The following is a 23,652-nucleotide window of genomic DNA, read 5'->3' as shown; positions in this document are numbered from 1 at the left end:
TGGAGTTTTCTTATTCTCCCTCTGTCTGCATGGGTGTTACATTCTGCTCCAAATATGTGAATGGTTCTCTCTATATACATGTAGCCCTGTGATAGAAAAGAGACCTGTCAAATGTTTATCCAGCCTGTGACCCCTGAGCAGAAAAAGGGTGATGTAAATATAGATGGATTGATGGATGGAGAGGAAGAACATGGGGACCAATAATACAAGCAGTCTAAGTGGTCAGATAACAAGACAAGTCTGAAACAAATACCCAGTTCAATCTATCCATACCATACCAATTAAAAGCAATGTGAATGTCCACTGTGCTCACCCAGTTCCTTGTAAAACTCTAAGTTTGCACAATTATGGCAAGCACAGTAGGTTAAAACTAAAGCACAAATAATGAGACGACTGGGCTCATAACTTCACAGCTACATTAATTGATCGTTGGGGTTGACCCTTGAGGGCAGCAGAACAATCTCTCTCCCTACAGCACTGAGGAGATTGTATTGTACTGTGATATGAAACATTACAGTGAATTTGATATGTTTGATATTTAATGATACATGTGTGAATGTGTCTTGTTTTAACAGTAATTATAATAAGACTAAAGATAAAATGAATGTATGAATGCTATGAATGGAAAAAATATATATACGAGGGTCATTCAATAAATAAGGTGAATTTTTCGGTATAAGGACTTTTAATACAGATAGAAGCTTACTTTTTAAATTTTTTTTTGTTTTACTTTTTTTTCACATGGATTTAATTTCTTTTGCAGATTAAAAAAAACTTTGAGAGTTTTGGCGATTAACAAAGATGGCCGACCAAAAAGCATGCTCCAGGATTGAACAGCAGTCAGTTATCAAGTTTTTGGTTGCTGAAGGGTGCAAACCCATTGAAATTCATAGGAGAATGTCAACTGTGTATGGTGCCACATGTTTCAGCCAAAAAAATGTCTACAAGTGGGCTAAATTGTTTAAAGAAGGACGGAGCAGTGGGAAGGTGATGCTCACCGTTTTTTGGGATATGCAAGGCCCAATCACCATTTCATTCCTTGAAAAAGGAAGCACTGTGAACAGTGCTAACTACTGTGAACTGCTGAGGCAGGTCAAGAAAGACATAAAGAACAAACGCAGGGGTCATCAGTCAAAAGGAGTCATCTTGCATCATGACAACGCAAGGCCTCACACAGCAGCCCAAACGGTGCAGACCATCAACGAGCTGGGCTGGGAACTGCTCCCTCATCCCCCTGATAGCCCAGACCTTGCCCCTTCAGATTTTCACCTGTTTGGTCCCTTGAAAGCGTTCACGAGAGGCACGAAGTTTGAAAGTGACGATGAAATCAAAAGTGTTGTGAGCGACTGGCTGAGACATCAGTCCAAAGATTTTTACGCTGAGGGAATACGGAAGCTTGTGCACAGATGGGAAAAGTGTGTGACAGTGCTGGGAGACTACGTTGAAAAATTAAAAAAAAGTAAGCTTCTATCTGTATTAGAAGTCCTTATACCAAAAAATTCACCTTATTTATTGAATGACCCTCGTATATAGAATGTTCATCAGGTGCTAGGTGAAACCAGGTTTCTATCTAACATGCTCTACACTGACAATGTCTGAGCAGCTGCCTCTGATGTATATCATAGTGAGAACAGCTCCAATGAGCTGTGGAATACAGTAAATCAAACATGTCTGTGAGCAACTGCTAAACCAAAAAGAACTAAACACACGTCAAGGAGAGGACATGAATATGTTATCATATCAACACTTGGAAACAAACTTGCAAAAACATGTTGACAGCAAAGATGCTGTCACAAAAAGCACATTCATTCCCATCATGGACTCAATGATCAGTGAGATGGACGAGGGGCATACAAGCTCTAAACTGATGAAACAATGACTTTTGAAAGGGGAATTTGCAAGACTTGAGATTCCAAGTAAAGTGAAAACGTCCAGTCTGACTGAGTTTTGGTTCCTTTTCAAGAGTCTGTGTGACATTGTCATTGTTTGGCCACTGAACAGTGCAAAGTGTGAGCGCGACTTCTCAACTTTCAGTCACCTACACTCACCCACGGCAGATGACGAAGAAGAATGAACGAATGAAGAATGAAGAAAGTAGCATTTACCTCCCTGATGTTAGCCATGGTGTTAAAGCACCCCACCGAGGAGGGGACTTTCATTTAGACAAATGGAAAGTGATTGCCAATAATGAGATGGCAGTTTTGGCTTGGTGTCTGTGTAGAGCCCCTAATGAAAAATCCTAAAAGCCATAATAAAGCATTAGCCTAATTAGCCAGATTTTAATACCAAACACAAAGCTCAGACTGTAGACTGAAGTACAGTAAATACTCTTTACAGCATAGGCCATACATTTCCCTCTGAAGATTTGAGGCACTAATTCAATTACTCTTAATGGAATGAGTATTTTGTGAGAATGGGTGGGCTAGAGGAGCAGAGAAGACTCGCCCTGTTTGTTAAATCAGATGGTATGTTAACTTTTCTGATAATGTTGTGTAAGATGTGAGGTTTGGTTTGCTGATATCATCGGACCAACTCTGTCTCCTATGTAGAACTCAACATGCACCTCAAGGTTCAACATGTTGTTCATTCTGAGATGATTTTCTGTTCACCACAGTTGTAAAGAGTAGTTATCTGAGTTACTGTACGTAACCTTTCTGTCAGCTCCAACCAGTCTGACCACGACCTCTGACCTCTCTGTTCAACAAGGTGTTTCCAACTGTTTCAACTGGATTTTTTTTTTTTTTTTTTTTTTCTGACTGGAAAACTGTAAACTCTAGAGACTGTTGTATAGAAGGAAACATAATTGTGACTGGATTATGTTTTCTGTTATTGTAGTGAGGAGCTGTTATTATTTACATATTTGGGAATTCTCATGTTGATACAGAATGACCACCAACCACACCATACATTAACCACGTCCTGGTTGTTAATAAATGTAGTGCTTCATTCATTCATTCATTCTCAAAAACAAAAAACAAAAAAAAAAACAATGCTTGTTAGCATAATCCAGCTAGTGACTGTGTTGCCACCACACTGTAATTGAGTGAATAGTTTATTAGTATATGAATGTAATTTCTATTATATTCTGGATACTAATATAAAATCTGTAATTAAATCCATAAGTAGAAGCAATATTCCCGCTCACTCTGCTTTAACCACATGTTAAAAGTGTTTGTTTCTGTTACATGACTTGCTTTTTATTTCTCAGTTTGAGTAATCCCATCACAGGGGACCCCCCACCCCACCCCTCTGACTCTGTCCTCATTCCTTCCTGTTCTGTTACTCCTTCTCTCTCTCTCTTCCTTCCTTTCTGCTCTTCACTCTATTTGCATGCTACGCACTGTATTAATATTTCAGGGGCTTATCTATGCTTCAATAGGTGTGTGTGCACCCTGAAACTGACAAGATGCCTGAGGGGATTCTCATGTGTGTATGTGTGTGTACACACTCATGCATACAGGACAGAGTGGACTTCCATTGTGTTCATGCTGTCTGTGGTCCATGCAGAATCAGTATTCTGTTTAGTGATGAAGGAAAGCCTTGACTGGAAGCAATTTATGCTGAAATGAGCTGAAAGTGTCTTTTCCTTTTCACTTCTGCTTTGTATAAGAAAGAAAAAAACATGAAATGAAATTAAGTGCATTTCTTAAAAAAACAGTAAATTAATGAGAATGCAGGATCCAAGATGAAACTTCCCAAGATTTCTTTTTTCACAGGGCACTGAGACAGAACTGAGCTGTAAAATGTGACTTCACTCTGGAAGCAAGCCACACAAAGCTGAGTTATAAATGCATGATTATGAAACTTCCACGGGTGCTGTAACTAATTACCTTAACTTTACCATCAGATAAGGGCGAGAGAGATTTCATCTCACATTACTCACATGAGTTTGATCTCTTCGCTTGAAAACCGAGCAGCCAAATTATTGAGATGACAGACAAGCTGCAGAAAGCAGCAGGGTGACAGATGAGCTGCAGTTTTGTTTGTCAGTCTTTTCAGATGAGCGAACCACAGACGTTCTCATACTGAAGTCTTTTCGTTGTAAGCGTGGTGGCAGCATTATTTTTAGGGATGTGGTCTAGTCAGGGTGTTTCGCTGCTGTAAATCTTATGTGGTGCTAAAGATCCTGCCTGTAGCTGACTGGCTTTCATTTTACTGCATCAGACACTTGACACTTCAAAAACTTTCCAGTCCAGTGAAAACCTCAGCTGTTCCTCACAGTCACACCCTTTTAACTGCATGTCACAAAGCTGTTGTCAAGTCTTCTGGTTAATCGAGACATGTCCATAGTTTGTTAATAGCAAGTTCTACTGAACTCTTTGAATTCTGACCCAAGCTGAGTCTCAAGTCTGTGGCTTTGGTCTATAGCAGATACAGGTCCTTTAACTTGGAACTCCATCCCACAAAAACTGTATGAACACACAACTGACAATGAGTCCTAGTTTCTACATTTTTATTATCAAAAAGACAAAAGCATTTTGATGATCTGACAGACGATGCCGCTATAAGGGCAACCTGTGTTGTTTACTCTTACCTTTGGTAGACTGTTTGACTTGTATTAAGACTGATTAAGGTTGAAATGTCTTTAGTGATGGACAGGACAACAATTTGTGTCAATATAGTGAATTGACCTTGATAGTGAATGAAGTCCCTCTGGTCATTAATGACCAGGGGCAGATTTGGGGAATTCTTGATTGATTTCCACTCTGTCCAGTCTCGATTTGAGTGTGTCCCTGTTTTGAGGCCTAATCCGTAGTAATGCATTTACACACTCACACAGTGACACACACATACACTCACAACTCTTCAACCATGCACTTAGTAGTTTGAAATAATTATAAGAGGGGATAAATGTTGAGACTGAAAAGCTTTAATTACGAAGCCAGCGCTGGCTCTCTCTTTAGGGAAACATTTTTTAATTAATATTCTATCTCCCTCGCCCTTTCTCCCTCCCTCTCTCTCTCTCTCTCTCTCTCTCTCAAATGCATCACTTCTCCACAAGAGCCAATTCAGATTTATGTTGCTGGCCTGCCACTGCTCTCCAGGTAAATACAACCATGGGGAAATTATGAGAACTTGTGTGTGCATTGAGATAAATTTGCTGGGCCTGAATCATATGAGGAACAGCATTTAACATACTTATGATTTAAATACATCAGTCTGGAAACAATAGCAGAGGATGGCTGATTTTTATCATAGTCAAGTCATAGTCAAAAGTCAGTTAATTGTAACAGCTAATGTAAATCATATGCTAGATACATTAACCCAAAGTAACCCGAACTGAAATAAAGTAAACTCCATCTTGTATCTCAGTGTGATACAGCACCAAAGAAACAAGAACACCCTCAGACTGAGCCTTCTGGAACATTCATTCAACGTTCATTTACTATGCAAATTTCTGAAGAATGTTTCATGACTGTATTTGGAATTTTCACTTTCTACATATCTGTCCATGATCTGATTAAGGTAATGGAAAGTTCAAGGTTACAGTACTAAATAAAAAAGGTGAACATTAATTCCATCCATGAAGTCTATTGTGGGAAGCAAACTACAGGAATAATCCAATATGCTTAAACTGATTTTTTGAATTGAAAGTCATTGGTTGATCCCTCAAGTCAAAATAATTTCCCTATCCCACACAGAATGCATGACTGTATCAGAGGACAATTTCTAACCCCTTGACAAGTCATTACTTTGGTTCCAATACAATTTTTTCTAACTAAAAAATGTTACTCTAGTAATTCATGGAATTGATACATAAATAAATGCCCATTTTGACTCACAGGGGTCATGAAATAGTTATTGCAACACCTGGGTCCACAGGCAAAAACTCTCTGTGTATGTTGTTGGCAGTAATATGCATATGAACTTTTATGATTTATGCAGCTGTGCATGTACATGGTTCTGCTTTATAAATCACCGCTTAATAATTTCACCTTTGTGAAAGTGTACACGTGTATAAACTTGGTTCCCCTTACACAGCGATAAATAGATGTAAACACACATTTAATTGACTGTTTGCCTATAAACATCTCTGTCTGTTTCATTAGTGTAGAGGAAGTGTGTTTGTGAACATCTATAGTGTTCATGGTGTCAGTGCATCACATATGCATGTGTAAACCATTATGGGCAGTGGTATCCCAGAGTCATCATTACCAATTGATTAAAATAGTTTATAAAAGAGTTTATGTGTGTGTTTATAATAAACATAGCAACTGAGTAGTTAATATGAACATTGACAGCTATGGTTGAACAGACAAAGAGATGAGCATGTCCTATGGAAACTCAAACTTTCTATATCTATATATCTATGGAAGATTGTGTTATCACACTACCTGTAATGTTTTGACTGACAGGTTGTGTCTGGGATGTGGCACAGTGGTAATATCTGTCCAGGGTGTACCCACATCTCACTCAAGCCCCCCCCACCCCCCACCCCCACCCACCCACAACCCTCAAAATATAGCTTGCGGATAATAGATTTTGTTAGGGAAATAAAGTGCAAAATAGAGAAAGCCACTTTAACAATGACTTCTGACTAGCTTTGATATGAAAGAACACAGTATCTGGTAGCTGCATAGGGAAACGCAGCGTGAACATCAGGTACATCAAATGAATTGCATCTAATGAGATGCATCCCAGCTGGCAGGGAAGCAAGGCAGAGTGTTGAGTAGTAATGAGTGAGAATGACCAAAGGTTCATGGAGGGGAGGCGAGGGTTCAGCATGAGATGCTGCCACGGAAAGCTGCCAAGACATCTGGTGGGCAGTGAGGCGCAAGGACTGAACAACAGGCACATCAAAGCCTACAGCTGGCTGGGAGACAGGCAGGTTACAGCAAAGACCAAAAACTGATACCATGCAGTCAAGACAGAGCTCACTGTAAGAAATAAACTATCTGACTCTAACAGCTCCCTCTTTATTGATGGCTTAGAGCATGAAACACAAAGTGGTTCTTAACAGCATCTCAAATGTCCATTTGAACTCTATTGTGCACAATTAGCTTGTTCGGGTGTGTAGTCCAAGACAAACTCAGAAAAACTGACCTATCAAGACATTTCCTCTGGATAACAAACTGAATTTACAGAATTACTGACATTATGAATTGGTAGCATCTTCAATAAATACAATGTCTGGGTATCACACTATTCAATTAACAATGGCCACAGCAACATATGATATCTAAGCAGAACATCAACGAGCCAATTACCCCAAAGTCCATTGCAGAAATTGAGAGTCTTTAACTGCTCATATCATATCATTATTTAGGTAATGGGGCCTTTTATTAGGATATGGGTGGCTGAGTACAATGTAGAGATTCACATAGGAAAATCATCACACCTAAACTATCACTCAGTGAACATTTCCAAACAACTCATATGGTGTTGGGAATACTGCGCCCTGGGCAAGAGACTCAATGAACACAACAAATAGGCAGCTGACAACTGAACCATCTCCATGACAACTCGGCCAACCTTATGCACAAATGAAGGTCACAACAGCCAGAAAATTTTAATTAAATAGATCTTGGTTTAAGATTATTTGATCAAACTGCTACTCCCAAGGTCGAGAATGAACTCTCTTTCAGTGGGTGTGTCTAGATGTTTGAATAAACTAATGTTGCTCTGAGAGCAGCAGAGAAAATTTGCACACATGCTGCTTTAGCAGCTCAAGCAAGTGCTGGCTAATGAAGCACCAATTTAATCCCAACAAAAAGTTTAATAGTTATATAAGCCTCAGTCTATTTTTTGTTGGAACTTTTTTGCAATAAAAATATATAGTGATAACAAAAAAAAAATCTAGAGAAGGAAAGCTATAACGGGCGACCAGAGAGACTATTTGACATGACTCTTGCATTGAGACATGTACGTGCCAGTTGGCTGATGGCCAGCTTGTCACAGGGACCTGGAGTGACCTCATGTACAAGAAGGAGGTGAAACAGGAATATGGGGCCAGCTTGTAAACTGCAGTGACAGTCAGCAGGCAGCAGGGCTAACAGGATGAGACTGTCAGCATGCAAGCTGTGATGGAGTGTGTCTTTATTAGATCTAGTATATGTAAGAGCATGTACGGACATAAACAAATGGATGCTCACACACCTACAATACACACACGCACACACACAAGTATCCATCATCAGCATCAGGTCACATAAAGCGGATCCATCCCAGCAGGTCCTGGATCAGCTCCAGACTCACATCCTGACAGTCACAGTATGTGGCTGATTAATGAACTCACAGAATGTCAATACTCATCACAGGGGCAGACACATATGCAGGTACACACACACATACACACACACACACACACACACACACACACACATACATACACACACAATAGGACATACTTAACCATTGCTCGCTTCATCACTGATTCATTGCACGTTGTCTGTGTCAGCTTTACACTGAGCACTACTGCTTTTTCTTACTCTGTGTTTTCTTGTTATGCAACATATGGTTCAAAGGAAGCATGAATCAAATAGGAAAATGTACACTGGTAGCCACTGTAGAGGCCCCTTCACTCTGAATGTAGCCTACATGAGCGTGCTGGTAGCCATGTCATAAACCCACTCTGATTCCCAGGCTGGCACAGTGGGACCACTGTGAAAGTGCTTCCACTATGCATTAAGACTGCACATCATGTCATGTCATATCTACTTGAGATCTGTCTTACTACTGGAGGCGCCTAATGGACTCTATAACTTAGTGCTAACATGGTAGTGTCTAACTGCAGTAGGAAACATGACTGGATATCTCTCAGTTGTTACTGGGAGGTGGAGTGACTGGAACAACTCTCATCCGCATCCATAAATAACGACTGTGTACAGAGACAGTCACCAGTGAGGAGAAAACACAAGTGACTCCAAATAACTGTTGGTAAGAATGTGTTACAGTCACAGATTTTAATAAGATATCTAAGTGAGGGAAAACAACATGTCTCTTCATCAATTCAATTCAACATAAAATGTAACAATGCCATTTAATTTAATTTAGTTGTAATATTGATTAATCATTTTAATCATTTTGGTCATTTATCGAACAAAAAAACTTTCACTGTCTCCATCTTCTCAAATAAATTAGTTTGTGAACTGAATTTCTTTGGATTTTGGACGTTTTTTATTACTGATAACTAGTCAAGAAGGTCATCACTAATAAAAATGATCATTAGGTACAGCTCTAAACAGAATCACAGTATACCTACTTACACAAAATCTGACATTCTCTGACTGACTAACTCTGGGAGGCCCAGTCACTTGTGGCTGATTCAAACTGTGTGAAAATAATCAAGTGGAAGAAGAATCTGGGACAAGCCAGTAAATGTAAAAATAAATGATTGTGATTTTTAAAGTCTCCTTACCAATCTGTTAGTGTCTGTGTTTGTATCTTTATTATCCAAATATTACTTACTGTCAGCATACTACAAAGATCTAAAGTAATTAATGCCCACTGTTGGCAGGTCATTTTAGCTGTGACTCTCCATCCCTCTTTCACACTCTCTTTCATGCTCACACCCTCTTTCACAAATGTATAATAAGTTAATTTAGTAAAAATAGGCTGAATGGGCGGATTCAATTACCACCTTGCCAAGGTTACAGATAGCAGCTTTCAGAGATGACAGGATTAGCGTTTGGCTGAAATGGCACCAAGCGTTCAGAGCATAGACATGTCTGCTGCAGGAAAAGCAGAAATTAGGTCCACGGTGACATTTAGCTCTATGTCAGCTCAGTTTGAAATGAAAGGACTATAGAAAAAAAAGAATCTTTTCCCTAATGCACCTGTATTGTAACTATAGTTCAAAAAATTTTCCAGGAAAACAGTGAGGAGTCAACGTTGTCCCCTCATCCTGAAGTCTTGTCAAGGCTTCCAAGAAGTAACCATGTATAAATATAGCCTGGGAAATGTACTGACCTTTACAGTTAAACTAATTTGTGTAACCATGACAAGAAGGTTGTGTGTCTAAAACATTATAATGAAGTTGCAGGAATGGTAATCACATTATTTCATGGAAGTTGAATTTGAAAATATGACAGTTTCACATCATCTGTGTGAAGATGAGAGATTTTTTTTTTCATTAGTTTCCTGATTGTGTGGTGGTCATTCTTTACCAGTTTGACATTTTGGGAAACACACTAACTTGCTTTCTTACTGGGAGTTAGGTGATAATAACAATACTATATCTGTCCATTTATACATATTCATATAACAGAACAGAACCAGGGTGGTGAAGTAAAAATAAAAAATGAAAACCTCTGACCTTGGCAAACAGCGCCCCCTTGGCTGCCAGTGCATCCTCCCCTCTCCCATTGGGGTAGCACTCATACCGCGCATCCAGAATTGGGTAGCGGCTAGCCAGCATCAGCCCACTGTTCAGGAATTTGAACCTGGAGCAGCAGCCTTTCCAGCCGTACCTCCCGACATCACTTAGCACGTAGGGAAAGTAGCGATGCAACTGCCGGCGCAGTCTAGTCGTCGATCCATGGTCAAACACTTCCTGTAGGGCCAGGAAATCCAAGTTGGCAGGGAAAAAGGCGGAGATTTCATGGTCAAACGTCTCATCTCCATGGCGGCGTTTTCGTCCTGGGCGCTTAAAGATTGATGTGCGAGGAACGTGAGAGAGAGTATTGTTGGAGGATATCCCTACAACGCTGTCACCTCCGTGGTAACGAGCAAGGGATTCCCTAGAGGCAGTCATGCTGCTTGTGTCTCCTCCTGCCTGGTCCCCGGGCCGATGGTTCCCTGTTTCGGCCTCCTCCTCCTGGGGGTCTGGGTCTGGGGCACTGATGCTGATTTGAACCCCTGAGGTATGAAGTGGGCAGTCTGTGGAGGATTTTGGCTGGGCCCCTTCACCATGCATGGGACAGTCATGATGGCCAGGGGCACTCTGAGGCCCTGTGGAATGCATGGGGCAGTCTGGAGCCTCCCCTGAGGTGTGAATGGGACAGTCTGAGCTGTTGTTAGTCCCTGTGTGGTGGAGGTTGCAGTCTGCTGTGGTGTCTGCTCCATCTGGGTGAAGGGGGCATCCAGAGGAGCCCTGGTCTCCTGCAGCAGGATGAACAGGGCAGTCGGCAGCACCTGAGGGGTGTATTGGGCACTCGGTGAGGGGTTCGGTTTCAGTGTCTGCTGGGCCGTTGGTGGTGTGTGTTTGGTCTGGACGCTGGTCCAGAGAGGAGGTGCGACGGAAACCTGTGGCGAGGCTGCTGAAGGATGCAGCGCTGATGAATTGAACAGAAAGAAAGAAGAATAAATCAAATCAAAATATATTTGTTTGATTGGTATTTATGATTGCAATAATGTCCTTTAACTACTGCTAGGACATACGCAGGAGGAGCCCGGGGGAAAGCTCTCCTCACCTGATGGAAGTGTTGGTTGGTGAGTCAATGTAGATTTTTATTTGAGGCCGACTGGCGCCATTGCGGATCCTCTTCCCCACCTCGCGGGCTCTCCTGTGGGTGTCTGACAGGTTGTTGAACCTGGCCAGGGAGTCAGGCAGCAGGCATATGTTGGCACTGCAGAAACAGAAGCTTCTGCCCTGTGGCCTCCATTCCCCAATACCTATGCCCCCTGGCCCTGCCTGGCCCTGCTCAGCCTGGTGTTTGTCTGGTCTGCAAAAGGTAAGAAAGACATACCACAGTAAGGCAAATGGAAGCTGTGGAGCACCCAGACACTTCTCCATGTATTAAAAGTATAGTCTGATAATTTAGGAATCTACTTGAGAGAATGCCAAGAGTGTGCAAAGGAGAAAGTAATAGAAATAGAGAAAAACCACTGAATAAGAATTAGTGTCCAAACTTTTGACTGGTACTGTAGGTATTATCATGTGACATTGTCTGCACCAACTTACAATATGATGGTAGATACATTTTTTTTAGAATCATTTTATTTTCATTTCTTGATGTTTTTCTTTTTTCAAATCTGACCTTATCCTCCTTCTGCACTCTACTGGCTGACTCCATAAGGATCTCTGGTCTCTGATTAAAACAGGTGTTGTAGTTATAGTATCATAGTATCCACTCGGGTGGTCGCTCAGAACTGATTGAGCCTGGCAGCTGGAAGCCAGACCAATTTGCAAATGATTTACAGTATATGATGACTCAATTTTCTGCTTCTTGAACTCTGCAAACCATGTGAACAACTGGGTCTCTAAATATCAAATGAAGCATGACTCTGCACATGCATGGCCTATTCCTCATTTCAAATTCATACAGAAACTCATTTTGATGTGTGCGTTTCTCATCTTTTGTACTAATGATACAATCAAGACTCCCTGACGTTTCATAGCCCTTCAAGCCTTGAAGATCACCTAACAGTAGTCAAGGTTTTCATCCAAATGCAGCACAGATTTTAAGTGAATCTCAGATGTCCATCAAACCATTGTAGAAGAAGACAGCAAGGGGATGACATAAGCAGGATTCAAACCCAGAACCTTCTTGCTGTGAGGCAACAGTGCTAACTACACTATTTTTTGGTCAAATTGAAAATGCATATAAATACACTGACAATAAATACATCATAGAAGTCAACCTTGTCAACAAAAAGTTACGTATTCATATGAAGTATTACTGTAATTGCAACAGCAAATATATTTTGAGAGAAATGTAATGCAACCTGATTAATCCTTATCGTCATATCTGCAAAGTTGCATAATGTTTATACTGAACACATCTGCAAAATATTCACTGAGAAATTTAATGTAATTTGTTTTCCTTGCAATACAATAGCCACTTATAGTCGTAGTAACTAAAGCACTGATTAACATTTAACTAAAACCATGATCTCTCCTTAACCTTACCTGTTTTGCTGCCTAAATCTACCCACACAGGAGAGTCAGGATGCTCCAGTATCTGGTTCTAAAAATAATTAAAAATCACTTCTGATGTTTTGATCTGTGTCCAAAAGACACCAGGGAGGAAAATGAGACGCAGCATAATGAGGATGTTAAAGGGTTTATGTGCCATGCAGTCTAAATTTTGAAAAGCACTGAGACAACGACACCATAGTCTTGATGCTGATGTTACTATTTGTCTTATTTTTTTGCAACTTGACAACAAGAAATAGTAGTAGTACAAAAAACTACCAAGGTCCACACTAACCTGCGGTAGGTGTACAAGTAGGGCTGGCGAACAGCCTGCAGGGGAGCCCAGATGATGAAGCCCAAAAGGGCAAAAGGCAGGGAGGCAAGGAGGAGCAGCAGGTAAAGGGGTGCAGAGATCAGGACACACAGGGTGAGGAAGGAGCAGGGGTCCTGGGAGCGCTGGCGCTTCTCCAGCGAGGTGGCCACGCATGAGGCCAGGAGCCGGTCCAGGAGCCAGTAGCAGGGAAACACCAAGCTCCATGATAAGCCATCCAGGAAGTGCAGACAGGCACTGGAGTAAGGGGTGATGTGGAGGACCATCTCTTTCCTTCTTTCTCTCTCTTCTTCCTCTCTGTCACTTTCTCCTCACCTCACACACTTCGTCCTCACCCACATAAACTTTTTAAACAAGAACAAATCTGTTCCAGAGATAAACCAGAAATAATTCAAAAATAAATCAGACTCAATTGTAGACCCTCCCCCCTCCTTGGAGAAAGCTACACTACATGGTTTGGGTGATTTTTGTCTTCAAAGGCAAGCTTGTCTAAGTCTCACCACCCCTCCTTTAGCAATTACACCCTCTACACGAGGGGTCAAGGAGCGCAGACTGGAGGCTGGGGGTTGCCATGATGGGAGCTTTTCCCTTGATGATGGATCTATGATTGCGAGGACTCCAGTGATTTCCTTAAGACCTGGACAAAGTGAGCAGATCAATAGGAGAACAGAGGAAGGAAACAGGGGTGGGAGAGAGAGGGGGGGGGAAGCAGATTAGAGATTGACATGCTCTGATCAGCAATGAGCAAACTGAATGTAATTAATTCCATGATGTTTGTGAATGGTTATGTATAAATAAAGGTAAAAATGCAGGTACATGTATGTCCACAGGAACAAATTACAGCTGTGGTTTTTCCCCTGAATATCAGAGTTCTTTATATTTTAGAAGACATCCAGGTTTTCAACACTAATATTACTTATTGAACCTTTGGTGTACTGAACAAAATCTTATCCAAATGAATAGAGATGAACTATATTACAATGGATTGCTGATAAAATCAGCATTTAGTTCACTGACATACTGAAATGACTGCTAACTTCTTGTTACTGTCAGAGATTCAAGTAGTATGGGCTGTTGTGTAAGACTAACAGTTGTGTAAAATAAATAAATTATAAACAAACAAACATGCAGAAAAGTTTCATGGCACACAACACAACTATTTTTCTTCACTTTACTCACTTCACTTTATTTTCTTCACTAAAATGTTCTTAAGTTCGTTTACCCTTCTTTAGCAAATTAGCTAGTCAGGCAACAAAACTGTAGGCCTACCTGGGTGCAAGGCTTCGTTAATTAGCATTTGATGTTACATTAGGTTAACCGGTTTTCTCAGTGCAAAGTTTACAATATACTATATATAAAATAGATAAATGTAAATGTAATGCTAACAGAAAAACAATAGAACAAGTATAGTGATGTAGCTAAGCTAAGCTAGCTAAGCTCCTTGAATGCTTTTCAACTGACTTTAATACCATCACAAACCAGAGTGGGAAGAGAATCAATTCCACCAGCATGAATAAATAATGAATAGATTAATTCATTCATGCCAACAGCTGGGCTTTACAAAGACTCAAAGAGAGTGCTGACCTCAATCTAACCTCATATGCTCCACAGGGACCACCAGATCAACAATACAATAACCAAGCTTTTAAGTTAACACAGTGCATCATTTACAGCACGACAGAATGACTCCATGATCCATCCAACCACACAGCTGAAACTCACCATATGTTGTACACACATTGTGCTAAAACATATTACAAGAACATCCCACATTAAAACATGTAGTGACACAATCTCCAATTACATAGTACTAATGAGACAGCTGTCAAATAATATGATAGCATGTAACATAGTCTTCATCCAGTTGACTCAAAAATGTAGAGAAGCATGTAAAATTAGAAGGGAGCCTCAGATGTTAGATTTGTTTTATTTTCAATAATTATCCTTTTTAAAAAAAAACAACAACAAAAAAAAAAAAACAAGGATGATATAGTCTGTATGCTGCATCCAGGGTCTGTTCTTTTATCTTTTCAAGACAGAACACTTTTCACAGCTGAGTGAGCCACTTGTTATAACAGTCTGCTATTCCAAAATGAGACTCCTTTGTTAGACAGGCTCATCCTCTGAATAGCAAATCTCGATCAGAATAACAACAATCACTGCCTCCTCCATCCTAGTAATCTTCTTCTGTACCGTCAAAAACTTTGTGTACAGTAATGATTCATGTTATGACAGAGGAGCTGCCTGTTTAGTACGATGACTGACTTGCCGCCTGCCGCTGATTGACTTCATGGTGTGCTGGTGTGTTGTCTGGTTGACTGGGTGAGAGATGAAGAGGTGACCTGCTGACTCACCAATAGGCCTGACTGGCATGATTACTGTGCTTTCAGCTGACTGACTGACAGACCGACTGACTGTTTTACGGTCTGAACTTGATGTGGGATTGTCTGGTAGATTAGCAGGTCGACAGACAGTTAACTGGGTAACTACAGCATCCTGGCAGTCTGTGGTGTTATGTGTAGGACTAAGGTTATGACCTGTCATTACTGTAGATTTAAGAGTGAATATGACTGTGATGGTGGTTGGTTAAAACACTGTTAAGCCCTTTAATCGATGAAACTTTGCTACCCATTTAGCATAAAGAGAGGACTGAGCAGGCAGAGAGACAGTCAGTGAATTAATGAAAGGAAGCAAACAGCAGGCTTACCTCCCTACATAAACTCTAATCCAGACAAATTCACTCATTGCAGTGCTGCCTGGCATTTAAGCTGCAATTTGCAGTCTTTCCTCATTAAAGGGAGCTATTTATGGCTCACTGTGTAACGTTTCATAAAAAAAAAAAAACACAGATAATTCAAAAGAAATTTCAGTTTAAAATCATTGTCATTTGGACTGTTCCTGATCTTAAAAAAGATCATCCTGGCAAAGGACACAGCTCACCACCATCTATAATAAACAAGGTTGTCTAATGTTGAACACATTTTATAAAATGGAATTCTTTAATTAAAAAAAACTAAAGTATTACATAATGTACTGCAGATCAGTTTCTGAAAGCATTCAACAAAGAAAAAGCTAAAAGCTAAACTAAACACCTGTGGTGGGGGGTGAAGCCAATGGAGAGTGAAGACAACCTTTAACTATAACACAGGCTTTGTTCATTTTATGATTGCCTTATGATGCTGTGTTAAATCCCACCTGCAAACGGCTTCTATTTTTCAACAAGACTAGCGCAATCAGCAACCAAACCCAGAAAAACACCCAGCAATCACAGCTGATATAGAATATGGGAGCACAAACTGTCACACCTGACCTTATCAGAGGAAACACAGCAGTTCATAATTCATACCCAAATACATGGGCTTTTAGGGAGAGACACAAAATCCTCAACAGCACAAGATTCAAGAGAATGTCAGAATCACATTTTAGTGGCAAAAACACATAGACACAGACACATCAAACAAAAAACAGTCCAAAGACATATGCACTGTCTGAGACTATACACGTTTACAGTGAGTCACTGATGTACAACATAGAGATCCTTAATGGTACTGCATTATTCTGAGCAACTGAAGGCTGCTAATTAGAGCTACTGATGTTTATTTCTGAAATCTTGCTGCTGGTGAGGCTTCACCAGAGGAACAATGTCAACTAATGGAAACAAATGCTGTGTCTCCTCTCTCTGTCTCCTGTTGAGGCAGACTAAATTTTGACTGTCTCTGTCAGCGCTCTAACTCTGCTTAAAGAATATCTTGAAAACAAAGTTTTTGTTCTGTAGCAGCCATACAGGCAGCTAGAGGTCAACTATTGACGCAGCTGAGTCATTTATTGATCAACTGTCACGGAAATTGTACAACTGTTTTGTGCTGTGGGTCAGAAGAATGTGAAATATAGATTCAGATATACCAGTGCTATAATGTAGAGAAAGCTGAATTCTCCTCAAAGGTTTGCAGCTTGGCTTGAATGTGATGAGGCATGAAAATGTGGATGTATCAGACCAGATTCAGGGTGATTTCTGTGTGCATACTCTGGGTAGTATTACATTAAATATTTATGTTACAATGATACATACACACAAATCTCCCCTCTCTCATGGGACTAAAGTTTTGTTCTCAACATTGGAGCATTGTAGCCGAATGTGAATACTGGCCACATGTTGTTCTGATACGACATCTTATTGTACAGAATCAGTTTTGATTTAATAGGCTTAATGGGTGATTTAGTTCAAAATTGTATTAACTGATTTTTGAGGGGAGCAGAAAAAGTTGAAAACATTTCACTGATTCATTAGCACCTAATAAGAATTCATATGGTCTAAGTAGTTTTTTTACCATCTCCTGAGAAACATATCTTGCTCTTAAGCTGCTGAACACTTCACTATGTTCATCAGCTTGTTGCAAACTTCATTTGTCCACCATTCAGTACTGGGTACGTAGTATATATATTTCACACCTAGGCCTTCACTGGTGTCCTACCTGAATTAACCCACCTCTTAATACTGTCATTATAATGTCACAGCTATAGAAACCATCAATAATATACAGAAAAGCAGTATACTTTGCATCACAGACAGACATGTCATGTAGCCAGAATAAATGCCAATGAACACAATTCAATAGGTCTCCAAACACTGCAGCCACAGCTGAGCCACACACATCATCTCCAGCAGAAGCATCAATATTAACTCATAAAATGACATGAACAATAAAATAAAGTTAAACGCATTTTACTCACAGAAACTGATGATTATTTGTAGAGAAATAAAAAAAAAATTGCTTCTGTCTAGTGGACATTCTCAGCCCTAAAGAAATACAACTGAGCAGACTCAACTTTCAGCATTAGCCTCCATAGTGATAGAAAAGGACTTATTGTTGGAACTGAGACACACAGATAATCTCTACAAAAGAACCATTGAACTCTTCCTCCTCCCTTAGCCATTGTGGGTTGAAAAAACAACTATGAAATCTATACTAACCTGTTTTAGCTTGTGCTAGTAGCTAGACATGCAGTTTGCTAGCTCTGTCCAGTACGCTCTCTGACCATCCAATCAAATGACATGAAAATGTTGACATTAGTGAAGGTTTACTAGATGGCCCTGATCTCGCCAACTCGAAATCTGACTGGTTAAAGGATCCGCCACCACTGTAGTATACAATAGGTTAATCAGGGCAACTGAAACAACTGAATGAAGAATAAAGTGTCACTGCAGTAAGGATTTATAGTGCTAATTTTTTTGTTTTCACTTTATATTAAGTGTATATCTCCTTTGCTCATCACACTCTTAAGTCACCACTGGATGAGCTCACCTTTCTATCAGCATGACAACTCTTACAATGTTAGCAAACTATGTTCTATTTACCAGCACTAGCGGCATTTGTCCTTATGCATTTAATTTCAGGCTTCTCTGAAGGACCTCTCCATGTGGGGGCTGTTGGTAGTTACATGCACAGTCAAGAAAGGTTTAAAGATTTCATCAGTGAACATTACTGATCAAATAGAAACACTTGCTTGGCTTTAGTGTCTGATTCCAAAAAACATAATCAGCTGCCAGGTCTTTCTTGTGATTACCAGTAACTTAGGACCAATAGAAACAACACAATATGGTGAAATATAATGAATCATACCAGTATAATGACAAACCAACAAACACGTTCATGTGCAGTGTAGTTCTGCAATCAGATATTTAATAGATATTTATCCAAAATCCTGTTTTTCCTGAAGTGGCTTTTTAAAACAGTTAATATTTTGTTAGCTGTGTGCCTCCTGTTGTTAATGAATCCCGAGAGAGTGCCCTGTTTTACATTACAGAGAGATGAAAACTCGCAGCCAGTGTCCAAATACAATATGATGAGTGGTGCTTTAATCAAAGGGAAGTGTGGGAGTTTGTCCCCTAATAAGACAAAAACAATGACACTTCAAAATTACCTTTCCCTCATTTACATACATAATGAACAAAGCGAATAGAATCAAATACAATATGATGTGTGACACAGTGGGTGACAGAAACTGCTGGTACATGTGACAATAAAGAGGTCACATTTCTGTCTTTGCATCATCCTTTTTCTTTGTTTATTTAATTAATACACATCCCCTATATTTCACAAAGCTAATATGCCTTAACCATCTGACAAACTGTGTAGCTATGTAGCATTTAAGCACAGCTAGCTGGCTGCCAACACTTCACATCTATAATCACACACATCCTCTAATAGGGAGCACACCTCACTGCACTGGAAAGCTCATTAGGATGCACAGATCGACAACCAGGAAGTGAGTGATAAATGACTGTGTCAGCCTGGGAACTGTAGTTTGTTAAAGTTTCCCCAAAGATCTGTTCCAGAGAATTTCCCCCTCATCCCCAGTCAATACTGTCTGTCTGGACAAACAGGAGAAAAACTGTGTGCTGTGTGTGTGTGTGTGTGTGTGTGTGTGCGTGTGTGTGTGTGAGTGTGTTTATGCACGTGGGTATAGAAAGTCAAAAGGGTCGTGCTCGAGTCCATCAATAGTGTGTGTGTGTCTATGTGTGTGTTCATGTGCATGTATATGAGTCTGTTTGTCAGTACATTGTAGCATTGTAGTTCAGTGGCTGCATGGAGAATAACTGCAATCAATGCCCTCCTTTTGTTATGTAGCAGAGAGAATAGAGCATTGAGCGACACACGCACACGCACACACATACACAGCTCAGAAATCTATGATGAGGGAATAGTGATAAGACAAATAAGACCATCTGGCAGACACTAAAATAGTACTTGAGTGCACATCATAGTATTTACGCCCTCTCGGTCTTTTGTCTCCTCTTTCTTACTCTCTTTCTCTTCTTTCGTCCTATAAATCAGTGTGTGCACAGTGTGCTCCAGCACATTCTGCAGGACCAGCAGTTCACTCAGCCAATGCCACATATACTGTACACACATGAACACACACACACATGCAAAGGCCAGTGACGTCACTGTGCTCTCAGCATGCTCCGGGGAGTTCTGTTGTCATGGTGACCTCGTCACATGCACTTAGTAACTGTACTAGTATAGCCACTCGTCAGCGCTCAGAGAACACACACAGGCTCAGGACATGGCTTTGACTCCCATATACACACTGAAGTGTTTGCAGGGTGTCTATGTGATGCGAAGCACACACACACACACACACACACACACTCACAAGCAGTGCATGTATGCTGCTATAATGAAGCATGTCAGGTGTTTAGCTCTTGTTTTATGGTCCAACAGGGGATACACTTGAAACAAGTGATATCAGAGTCACATGTTTCTCCCTAGATGGTTATGTTTCCTTTCAATTAAGAATTGTGCCTCTGTCAATGGCTACACATTTCCATCAACAGAAAAAGCTATCTGGGCTGAAATCAGGCCTATGGGAACAGTAGGGTGGCACAACAACTCCCATGAGTGCTCTGGCTTCTCAACTGGTTGGTATAAACTGTCAAATTATTTATCTTCAGCTGGAGGAGAGCTTGCAGCTAATTACCCTCAATATTACCCTACCCACAGCTGTGTTATGTTGCAGCCTTATAGTTTAGTAGGATCCCCTATTTGGTTTCTAATTAGAATATAATTTGGTACAATAGCATCTAAGTATAGTATATTTTGGACCTAATATGGCAATACCTACTCTAATACTGATCTAATATGATTTATAAGTATATGATTTCTAATTAGGGTAGGACTGTGTTTGTTTACTGTCTCATAAAGAACATATTATCAGTTTATTAGTATTCATCCTGTGGTCACTGTCAGTATCTGCAGAGGATTTGGTGACTATGCCTGTGACGGTTATTGAAATATAAATGCGTATACCAAAGTGGTCAACAGACAGAACTATGCTGCTAACGTAACAAAAAATGCAGTGAACAGACAGAAACAATCAAAACTATTAAAGGAACTTTGAGTTCATCTTCCAAGAGAGGGAGAGTTTTTTCACCAGGACAATCTGGTACATTGAATTGTTAAACTGCTGTGTTTAAAAGGAATAATAGTAGCTCCTGTAATTGAACACTAAAGCCAAACTCCACCTGCTCGTATTATATTCGTACCATTTATAATGTATTTTTTCTAGTCTGTACTGTGCTGTGGCCAGATTACACACATGCCTCTGGTCACCAATACCGCAAAAATTACTTTGTCACGCTCAGGAGTGTTTGTGCCCCAACTTGGTGCTCGCAATTCTATTTGCACCCATTTTCTAGAAGTGAGAGGCTGATGCCTGAATGGCTGAGTGTTAAAGATTTAATATTCTCACTCTCTTTGTTGTTATTAGATTAATTTACAGTATCTCCTACACTTAAAATATCTGTGAGTATCTTCAGCTATCAAGAGATCACACCCTCCTCCTCTCTCTCCGTCTTCCTGTCTCCTTCGTCAGTGTAATTGTGGTTGCATAACATGGTTAGTGGTAAAATATAATACCATCACTATGAGACACAATGTAATCAGTGTGGTAATTCGATCAGATCAGGACCTGCTGCCACCTGCTCTTGAGCAACATTGTCGCTCTCATGACAACAAATGGGAAAAGGCTGACTCAGAGCAGGAGGGAACACGCTGAGGCTTTTGCTACACTGGAAGGGTTCTTTTTTTTCTTGATGATAAAATAGTAGATAGAAATTATTAATATTATTGGAAATCTATGTTACTGGTCTGAGACTCCAGCTTCTTGAATTGAAAAAGTTAAAAACAAAAATTTGCTATGAGGAGTATAGACATTTTATGCATTCATAAAAAAGCATATGAAAGCACCAGTCCTCCCTATAAAACACAGGAAAGCTCTTCTGACAATCCACAATTTCAAATGTATTAATGTATAACTGTGACACAGAAAGCTAACATGGTGTTTATTGTGATGGATGATGGGGAAAATACATCCAAAAATCTGAACTGTGGTTTAGGGAAACAGTCCAAAAATATGTGTACATTTTGGAGTAAATGGGTTAGAATGTAACCACAATGCTTCTTTCACTGAGTGACATTACAGCTTTGATTCTAATCCATGACCTTTTGTTTCTTGTCGTCTTCTCCTTTATGTCTCAGTCTGGCTCTCTGTCTCTCTCTCCTACATTTACCGTCTCTCTTTCTTGTACGTGATCTAATAAATCACTCTGGACAGCAGCACAGCATCACCTCTGGACTTTTACATAACACAAAGACTGCTATTAGAGCCTCTATACTATTAACCTGCTTTTGATTTAGGGGCCCACTATGCCATCAGCTGTGTATGACAGCCACAGTGACTTATTAGTACAATAGAGTGTCTATATGCAGTCAAGTTAGTGAAGTCCAATGGTGGACAAATCCACGTCTTTTTAAATTTTCAGTGTCAATATTTAATCAAAGTGCAGATGGTCATTGGGGTAGTTTACATAGTTTCTGGGTTTACCAGTCACAACTGTTGATGTTTAGGTTTGGGGGTAAAAAATGGGCATGGTGTATGTCTGACTTTCACACAGTTTGGAAAGTCATAAACCTGCTATTAATGTTCACCTTTTTATTAACCATAGCCTGTGTGTTTTAGTTCCTAACCTTGAAGGTGACATTTGTTAAGTCTTTTAGTTCAAAACATTCAAAATGATCTAAAACTATCAACAGAATGTGAAGAAATAACAGTTTAATCAAAGTCAAAACTGTCTACGTATTCTGTTGCAGAAGTATGTACTGAAGTTAGCATGCTAACCAGCTAGCTCTGGCCCAGCCGGTCTCATAATACCACTTTGTACTTCAAGAGTGATGGTGAGTAGCTTCCAGTCTGCTCTAATTAAAACATGAGAGATTGAAGAAGTAGTGCTGCCTAGAGGGCATAAATGCAATGATGGTGGAGAAGAAAAGAAGCAATAGAAACAGGGGGAAAACAAGAGTTAACATTGGCGTCACTTTCCACGACTGAGAACAGCTCTTTATGAGTAAAGGAATGAAGTTAGATGCTTAACTCACAATGTGTATTCTAGACTTGTAAGTAATCAGTGCTAACGTTGGCTATGTTGTGATAGCATAAAAAATAACATATTTTATTTAACTGAGATTTTTAGTTGCATAACCCTAACCATACCTTAAAATAGCAAGCTCTAACAGGACATAATAAAACTGATGAGACTACATTATCAGTAAATAGTCATCTATTTACAGTCATTTACGTTGGGTCATGTGTCCACCTGGTGACTGTAAGTCAGTATTCACTTTCCTTTTACTCTGTTTTGGGTCTCTACCAACTCCAGAGGGAAATATCTGGCTCTTTAGCTGCTAAATGCTCCACTGTGTTCACCAGCTAGTTGCTAACTTTGTTTGTTGTTTGCTGCAGGGCAGGTAGTATACACAAGGCTTTTAGAGCTTTTTCCTCCTAAAAAACATTTGCCTGTAACAGCTTGATACAATACTAATAAGAGCAATGAAAAAGTTTAAAAACAGTAAAGATACATTGCTGTAAAACCAAGGCAGGGACCTCACAGTAGTCTTGTGATTTAATCTTAATATAAAATGAGTGATTATATCTATTTTAACCATAATTTATTTGCCAGAATTAT

At 40.0% G+C, this 23,652-nt stretch overlaps 1 protein-coding gene across 1 annotated transcript in view; it reads right to left on the bottom strand.

Annotated features, from left to right (window-relative positions):
- The window catches only part of smpd3 (sphingomyelin phosphodiesterase 3), a 65,717-nt gene that overhangs the window by 18,926 nt on the left and 23,139 nt on the right, over positions 1-23,652 (bottom strand). Inside the window, exons 2-4 of the mRNA XM_018703662.1 lie at positions 13,092-13,764; positions 11,352-11,603; positions 10,256-11,213 (exon numbers count right to left, since the gene is read on the bottom strand). Coding sequence (XP_018559178.1) covers positions 10,256-11,213; positions 11,352-11,603; positions 13,092-13,393 — 1,512 coding nt within the window. The 5' untranslated portion in view covers positions 13,394-13,764. The remainder of the gene's footprint in view (positions 1-10,255; positions 11,214-11,351; positions 11,604-13,091; positions 13,765-23,652) is intronic.

This window comes from Lates calcarifer, linkage group LG10 (genome assembly GCF_001640805.2).
Source record: "Lates calcarifer isolate ASB-BC8 linkage group LG10, TLL_Latcal_v3, whole genome shotgun sequence".
NCBI lineage: Eukaryota > Metazoa > Chordata > Actinopteri > Centropomidae > Lates > Lates calcarifer.
Note: the sequence above shows the minus strand (reverse complement) of the source record. Positions and strands in the feature narration are given on the sequence as shown.